The sequence below is a fragment of the Octopus bimaculoides genome, chromosome 6 (assembly GCF_001194135.2).
Source record: "Octopus bimaculoides isolate UCB-OBI-ISO-001 chromosome 6, ASM119413v2, whole genome shotgun sequence".
Taxonomy (NCBI): Eukaryota; Metazoa; Mollusca; class Cephalopoda; order Octopoda; family Octopodidae; genus Octopus; species Octopus bimaculoides.
The window spans coordinates 116817829-116826998 of record NC_068986.1 but is presented as its reverse complement, the minus strand read 5'-3'; the positions used below and the strand labels follow the sequence as shown (position 1 = coordinate 116826998).

Here is a 9170-nt window from a genome sequence, read left to right as displayed (position 1 = left end):
ACAAGGGCAATGGAAGAGGGGACATTACCAAAATAATGGATGTTTAATCAGAATCATTTACTCTTTACTCTTTTACTTGTTTCAATCATTTCACTGCAGCCATGCTGGAGCACTGCCTTTAGTCGAGCAAATCGACTTATTCTATCAGTCTATTTTGCTGAACCGCTAAGTTACGGGGATGTAAACACATCAGCATCGGTTGTCAAAGGATGTTGGGGGGGGGGGGAACAAACACAGACACACAAACACACACACACACACATATATATATACATATATACGATGGGCTTCTTTCAGTTTCCGTCTACCAAATCTAATCACAAGGCTTTGGTTAGCCTGAGGCTATAGTAGAAGACACTTGCCCAAAATGCCACACAGTGGGATTGAACCCGGAACCATGTGGTTGGTAAGCAAGCTACTTACCGAAAAATAAATAGATAAAATATGTGGAAAACAAAATTATAGACAAAAAGGCATGAACTAAGATTGTCCAATAGGGAGACTGGAACCAAGGGCTAATCATGTGAACCTCACAAATCTAGAATTAGCCTGACAATCGGGGGCAAGCGCCTTCTTTTTCCCAGCAGTAAATAAGTTCATTAATTTGGGCTGTTAAATGACGATAATGATGATTCTCATCTTCACATGCAGCCAACTCAATATCGTGGACTATCAACACAGGATGTGTTAAAGAACTACCGAAAACTTTGAGACTTACTTTGACACAGCCAATGCTTTAAGGGTCACTTTGCCAGCAGGAAGAGGGAATGGGCCCTTATAGGTGAATGTGCAAAACTCTGGTGTCCTTTTTAGGGGAAAAGCTTCAGGCTTTGTCCCATTTAATGTGTAAAAGATATCAACTTCTGAATTTCCACCTTTAAAATAGAGAACAAAAAAGAATTAACTTTAAATGCTTTTATTATTGAATCACAAACACTCATTCATGTACACACACATACACACGCACACACACATACATGAACACACATATATATATATATATATATATATCATCCTTGTGGAGGCGCAATGGCCCAGTGGTTAGGGCAGCAGACTCATGGTCGTAGCATCGCAGTTTCGATTCCCAGACCGGGCGTTGTGAGTGTTTATTGAGTGAAAACACCTAAAGCTCCACGAGGCTCCAGCAGGGGATGGTGGCGAACCCTGCTGTACTCTTTCACCACAACTTTCTCTCACTCTTTCTTCCTGTTTCTGTTGTGCCTGTAATTCAAAGGGCCAGCCTTGTCACACTCTGAATCTCCCCAAGAACTATGTTAAGGGTACACGTGTCTGTGGAGTGCTCAGCCACTTGCATGTTAATTTCTCGAGCAAATTGTTCCATTGATTGGATCAACTGGAACCCTTGTCATCGTAACCAATGGAGTGCCATGATATCATCATTATCATTTAATGTCCCATTCTGATAGTTTGACAGGATCTGCAGGGCCCAAAGACTGCATCATTCTCCAATGTGTTTTAACATGGTTCTGCAGCTGGTTGACATTCTTAATGCCAACCTCTTTACAGCATGTAATGAATGGTTTGGTTTTTCTTTTTTCATGCCTCCAAAACCAGTGAGGGCACCATGCAGCTTCCAACACTATGAACCCTAAGGGGGCAACTTGATGCTAAGAGATGAGTATGAGAGAAGGGGTTGCAGAACAGAACAAATAGAGAAGCTACATGACCAGTTCCATTTTAGAAGAGAGGGTGGGAGTGACTGAGTGAAGCCAATGATGAGGTGTCAGGGTGGATCTTGAAAGTATGAGGTGAATACGAATGAGTGAGGCAGAGGGACCGCAGCAGAAGACAAAAGGAAAGTGAAAGAAGGATGATGTTGGATAGGTTGCAAGGGTGGGTAGGGAAGAAAGAGGCAGGGGTAGAATATGAGGAGGGTGAGAGATATATGGTGTGGGAGGAGAAATAATTGATGGCTCAATGAGAACAGAGGTGGGGGGGGTCAAAGAAAGTGATTCTGGGTAGTAAGGAAAATGGTATCAAGGAAGAACTGCAGTTGAAGAGGTGATGATTGTGTGTAGGGAAGGGGGGAGTCTTGAGAGAAAAGGGAAGTAGGCAAAGGGCCTTCTTGTGCATACACATACACAGCTCTACCAGAACTCAGTTTTGCAGAGGTGAGTGGGTCTTCTTGAGAACTACATATCCTGGTCCCTTCTCATCAACTCTATAAAGTTCAAGGAATTGAGATTAGCCTTCACCCCTTTGCCCATGTCTTCTTGAGCCTCCTTCCTCCACAAAATCCATCCACATTTAGTGACCAGCACTTCTTTATACAGCTCGCTTCATCAATATACATGTTCATACCACTGCAGTCTTCTTTCTTAAATGCCACATCAGATTCCTCAGATGCCCAGTTTTTCTCCCAGCTCATTCATACTATGTCATCTATATACTTATACTGCACATCCAATGGAGCATGCTTGTTTCATTTTCTTTTTGTTCTTTTCTAGTTTCCTCAAGTCCTCTGCATTCAAAGCTCATGTCTCACTATCATGCAGCATTACAATTCTAAGAAAAGCATCATACAACCGGCCCTTCACTCCAAGGGAGAAGACCTTTGTTGTCAGCAGCAATAATAGCTCCCTCAACTTTCTCCAACCCATTCTTACTCTGGCTATTGTACTTTTGGGGTAACCATCTTCCAAGCTAATTACATTTCCACTTCTAGTAAGCCAGTGGGGCATTTAAGAGAGTCTATTTCTGGGCTGCTCATAGTATGTACTACCCCAATGCATCTATCACATATGAATCTTATATTCACTGATAGTGACTCTATTACAACTCTGGCACATTCATAGCTTACATAAGGTGCAGCATGCGGAATTTATACCTAGCCCTTTTCTGCATATTGAACAAGGCCATTTCCCTGAAGGCGTCAGGGTCCTGCCTTCTTTCTTACTAAAACCTTTTTGCTTGCTAGCATTACCTTAAGACCTTTCAATACTATCCCTGCAACAACAGTTTACAATGATACTGCTATGCTAGACTTGATTAACTATCCAGGTGGTAATTATCTTGATTAACTATCCTGGTGGTAATTATGTACCCTGCCTCACCAGATGTTTTGAACATCTCTGCAACTGTTCCTGATAAATCTCTAGCTTTCTCTCTTTTCATATCCTCGATCATTTTATCTTGTCGTGCCGCTGTCAGCTTGAATTGCTGATCTTTCTGTCGCGTCAGCATGAAGTAGCCGCAGTGAAAAGAACCATCCAGCCTTTGCCAGCAGGGAACATGCACAGTAAACGATGATGATGATAAAACTGACAACAAGTGAATTTAAATTTATGGCCTTTGTGTCACACAGTTTAATGTTGTAAGTAAATATTAAGCCGAAGAAGAAGCAGACATTAAATGTGCAGCTATCAATTGTACAGCTGCTGTTCACTGGAAAGACGAGGAAGTCAGAAATCAATGAATAAGAAAAATGTTTGGAAAAAAAAAAAATAATAATAATAATAATAACAATAATAATAATCAAAAAAGGAAAGAAATTACGTAAATCAAGAACGTAATAAATTTCTGAGAAAGATCAACATTAACTTGATTGGGATTCTGTGAATAATTTACTTCGGAGTTTCAAATCTAATGTGAAGAAAATGTTCTGATAGTATAGCTGGTTGTTGCTGTTTAGCCCCAGGTCAGTCCTGATCAAAGAGAGCTATGATCAAAGATATTCTGGGTTTGTATGTGTATCAGGGAGTCTACTGTCCAAATGTTTCCTTACTTTCTTTACCAAATTTCTGCTGAAATACAATACTTTTTTATTGCAATCAATTTTGGAAATAATGAATTTTGTAAAATATGTAATATATTTCAATTCTCTCAATTTCTGTGCAAGGGGACAAAGGTTCAAATCTTTGGGTCTTTAGGCCTCTGGTTCTTCCTGTCCTAATCTATAGTTGCGAGACATGGACACTGTCCAGGGCCCTTAGGAATCGCCTGGGTCCCTTTCGTACCAGAAAGCTTCACAGGATTATGGGTTACTACCATTGGTGGGATTTTGTATCCAACCAAGGACTCTACTCAGAAACTGGGATGTGTTTTGTTGCTTCTTCCCTTAATTATGTTGTTGATGTTGCAGTTTAGCCCTAATTGAGTAGACCTATGATCGAAGACATTCCAGCCATGACTATCCCATCTTTTTTTAGGCATTATGTATTCTAGACTACATTATTCTATGGGTCTTTTTCTAAGATCATAGATTGTGATTTAGGGGAGATGTGACTGTTATTACTAACAAATCAAGCAACCATGAAGAGGACCCCTCATTGGTTTGTCATTAAATGTGGCTCTGGATAGAGAAAGAACAATTAGAAACAGTTGATGCAAAAGTTATCTTTCGTGTCTTGAGCCAATGAATCACCATCTACTTGGTTACTTGACTTCCTAAAATAACAGTGAAGTCTGCCCTAAATCACATTACTGTCTTAAACAAGGAAGGGCACATTTTACAATGTGGGTTTTACATATAGAAATGGATGGATTGTGCCAGATGGAATTCCTTTAATCAAAAGTTTAGTCAATCACAGCTGACGTAGAGTTTAACAATTGCATCTCTTTTACTCTTTTACTTGTTTCAGTCATTTGACTGTGGCCATGTTGGAGCACCGCCTTTAGTCGAGCAAATCGACCCCAGGACTTATTCTTTGTAAGCCTAGTACTTATTCTATCAGTCTCTTTTGCCGAACTGCTAAGTTACGGGGACATAAACACACCGGCATTGGTTGTCAAGCGATGTTGGGGGGGGGGGGACAAACACAGACACACACACATATAAATATATATACATATATACAACTGGCTTCTTTCAGTTTCCGTCTACCAAATCCACTCACAAGGCTTTGGTCGGCCTGAGGCTATAGTAGAAGACACTTGCCCAAGGTGCCACGCAGTGGGACTGAACCCGGAACTATGTGGTTCGTAAAGCAAGCTACTTACCACACAGCCACTCCTACAATTACTTTTATATTTTGTATATAGACTCAGATTTTATGTGTTAATATCTAATACATGAATTATTATCATGTACAGTGGTGCAACTGAGTGTGCAACTGAGTGTCATACTTCAACTAATTGCTTTCTTCTTTGACCTTGAAGTCAACTCCTGCTGTATCTCATTTTTTCTTTAATCACCTTCATTATCTCCCTTTTATTTACTCTCCTCTTATTTACCTTGTCTTAGTCCCTCAACCCTTCACAACTTCCTAACTTGATTACTTATCAAGTTAGGAACTTGATAAGTAATCACTATCACTACTTGCCAAAGCATTTTCTTTCTTGAGTGAAGGAAGGAGCCTGCATGAGCTCATTCAACCAACTAGAAATAGTAGCCAAATACCCCTCAAATCAAATCCTGCTTTCTTAAAAGGAACAAAATAGTAATTTAATGTCAATGTAATAATGACTTTGAAAAATAGAATTTTTCAGTGGGGAGGGAAATGTAGAGAGTTTTATTAAATCAATTGTTAAAATAAGAAATCCATAAATTGATTAATCAAAATATACAAATTTTTAAAAAGTATACATTTGACTGTCATTTTATAGATTTCTCTTTGAAAACAAATATTTATGATTCAGTTAAGTCACCAGCTGTGGAAATCTAGAAGTGATATATATATGAAACAATAGAGTCTGAGATTACTAAAGCTGGACTACATCAAAGGAATAGTAAAAGGCAAACAGTTCAGAAAATAGAAGTTAGTTTGCTATGAAGAAAAAGACATGTCTCAAGTTTCAAGCAGAGCTCCTCTTCTTCTTCTTCAAGAAAAAAAAAAAGAAAAGAAAAGAAAAAGCAAAAAACAACTTAAAATACTAAATTATAATTATTTCAAATTTTGGCAAAAGGTCAGCAGTTTCGGGAAAGAGAATAAACTGATTGCATCGATCCCAGCACTCAACGGATATTTATTTTATCAACCCTGAAAGGATGAAAGGCAAAGTCAACCTTGGCAGAATTTGAAGTTAGAACATAAAGACAGACAAAATGCTACTAAGCATTTTGCCCAGTGAGTTAACAGTTCTGCCAACTCTCTGCCTTGACCCTTTCCTTACCAACCCGGCTGAAACCACCTCTGGCTCTGTAGTCTTGTTTTCATAAGTTTTGAATTAAAATATTCCACCAAACCTTAGTAACAATTTATGTTCCTAACACTCACTTAATGATAACCAAGTTATTTTACTAAATTATTTGTTATATTTAAAATTAATTGAAAGAAACACAGAGCATCTCAACAGAAATATGGTAATAAAAGGGCTAAATTATAATTATAATTGGGATTATTGTATACAGTGCTCAGGGGCTCTACAAATCATTCAAAAACTTTAAAAGAGGAGATAGAAAACAGATACATATGTCAAGTAAAGTAAGAGAGCAATGAAAGCTAGAATTACATGCACAGTACACAGAATAAAACAGAAAAAGACAGAAATGTGAACATTAAAATTATCATGAAGAGGTAAGGGTGCATAGATATGTCAAGAGTAATGTTGGTGAATTTCAGGAGGCATGGGATTTTTAAAGGTCCTGACAATTGATGTGCGTAGTTTGTTACAACCTTAGGGTTGTTGACTTCTCATTTTCTGCAGGGAATCTCACCTCTACTGTGTCATACATCCCCCCACACCGCTTACATATGTTTTTGTGCCTCAGATGGGTTTGAAGCACTTTTCACCTGCTCTATTTTTCTACTTTTTGTCATTAGACCTTCGAACATTGGGCCTCACCGAGGCGATGACTACTGACCGAGACCTTTGGAAATGTGCTGTGCGTGAGAAGACCCGGGAAGCCAAGTGAGATCGTTGCCAGTGCCCCTGGACTGGCTCTTGTGCGGGTGGCACATAAAAGACACCATTTCAAGCGTGGCCATTGCCGGTACCGCCTGACTGGCCTTCGTGTGGGTGGCATGTAAAAGCACCCACTACACTCTCTGAGTGGTTGGCGTTAGGAAGGGCATCCAGCTGTAGAAACTCTGCCAAATTAGATTGGAGCCTGGTGTTGCCATCCGGTTTCACCAGTCCTCAGTCAAATCGTCCAACCCATGCCAGCATGGAAAGCGGACGTTAAACGATGATGATGATGATGATGATGATGATATCACAGTTCTGAGGTTGGTTTCTTGTGAATGGATTCTATGTTTAATACTTGAGAAGACCCTGCAAGCCAAGTGAGTCTGTAACCATGGCCTATGCCAGTACAGCATAACCAGCCCATTTAAGAGTACCCTTTAATCATTAAGCAATAAACTGCACTTGCGAAAACCTGTTGAGGCAAGTGAAGTTGTTGTTGTGGCCGATGACAGTACCACCTGATTGGCACCCATGTCGGTGGCATGTAAAAAGCACCATCCGAGCGTGGTCGATGCCAGTACCACTGACTTGCCTTCATACCGGTGGCACATAAAAAGCACCCACTACACTCTCAGAGTGGTTGACATTAGGAAGGACATCCTGCTGTAGAAACACTGCCAGATCAGAGTAGAGCCTGGTGCAGCCTCCTGGCTTCCCAGACTCCAGTCAAACCGTCCAACCTATGTCCGCATGGAAAGCAGACAGTAAATGATGATGATGATGATGATGGCAGTTAATTGCCAGAATTGCATACACACCAATCAAAATGATTAGTAGCATTTTGCTCATTTTTACATTCTGGGTTCAAATTCTGCCAAAGTTGACTTTTATTATTATTATTTATTATCATAAAGGTGGCAAGCAGGTTGAAACATTAGTACGCTGGGTGAAATGTTTAGTGGTAATTACGTGCCAGTCAGGCGATACTGGCATCGGCCATGCTTGAATGGTGCTTTTTATGTGCCACCAGCACATGGGAGCCAGTCAGGCAGCACTGGCATTGGCCATGCTTGAATGGTGCTTTTTGTCATAATAATAATAATAATAAAAATAATAATAATGATCCTCTCTACTACAAGGCCTCAAATTTGGGGGCAGAGGACTAGTTGATTATATTGAGCCCAGTGCATAACTGGTACTTATTTCATCGGTCCTGAAAGGATGATGGTAGTGGTGGTGGTGGTGGTGTGGTGATGATGATGATGGTAATTGTGTTGATGATAGTGGTGATGCTGATGATGATGGTGTTGATGATGACGGTGATGATGGTGATGGTGGTGGTGGTGGTGGTGGTGGTGATGATGGTGGTGGTGGTGGTGGTGATGATGATGATGATGGTAATTGTGTTGATGATGGTGATGATGGTGATGATGATGGAGTTGATGATGATGACGGTGATGGTGATGATGGTGATGATGATACAATACACAGATCTGATGTTGGCTGTACAGTGAAAGCATACAGTAGAAAATAAGTAGTAGTATCAGTGGTAGTAGAAGTGGTGGCAACAGCAGGGATTGCAGCGACAACAGCAGTAATACTTGTGGTGGCAGTGGTGCTGGTGGTGGTGGCAGCAGCAGCCACCGTTATCTCTTAATACATTCGGTCATGATACAACAGTCCAAGTTAGAAATGGACGGAGAAAGTAATAATAATGGACCAACATAGAAATACAGAAATATAGAAAAGATAAATACTTGAACAGAGAGCAATCTTGGTGTTTGTATCTATGGATGCTTTAGGTTTACCGAGTTGAGGAACCCTCATAGGTATCACCATAGGAACAAGTACAGAACCAGCTGTCATCGTTAGAGCTCCCTCTACACACAATCTGGAAAATAAATAAGACAACGTGTTACTTTTCAAACATGAGCCTAAAGTGGGTTGTTTTCAAGATAAACAAATCAATGAGTTATCTTGGATTTTTACTCTACATCGGGGCCAGGTTTGTGGAATCTGAGAAAAAGGTTGGGAGGTAGGGCAGTTGAAGATCATTGATCTTTGCCAGATATAATCACAGATTTCAAGTCTTACAAGTGAAGAAACCACACAAAATTTAATCAATGATCTTGCATATTTCAGCTGCTTTGTTGTAACAGAAGTGAAAATTTAAGGTGCAGGCATGGCTGCATGGTAAGAAGCTTGCTTTCCAACCACATGGTTCTGGGTTCAGTCCCACTGTATGGTACTTTGGGCAAGTGTCTTCTGCTATAGCCTCGGGCCAACCAAAAGCTTGTGAGTGGATTTGGTAGACAGAAACTGAAAGAAGCCCGTCGTATATATATATATATATATATATATAT

At 40.1% G+C, this 9170-nt stretch overlaps 1 protein-coding gene across 1 annotated transcript in view; it reads right to left on the bottom strand.

The window, feature by feature from the left end:
• LOC106872202 (double zinc ribbon and ankyrin repeat-containing protein 1) overlaps positions 1–9170 on the bottom strand; it is a 44490-nt gene that overhangs the window by 30238 nt on the left and 5082 nt on the right. Inside the window, exons 3-4 of the mRNA XM_052968511.1 lie at positions 8565–8698; positions 719–875 (exon numbers count right to left, since the gene is read on the bottom strand). Coding sequence (XP_052824471.1) covers positions 719–875; positions 8565–8673 — 266 coding nt within the window. The 5' untranslated portion in view covers positions 8674–8698. The remainder of the gene's footprint in view (positions 1–718; positions 876–8564; positions 8699–9170) is intronic.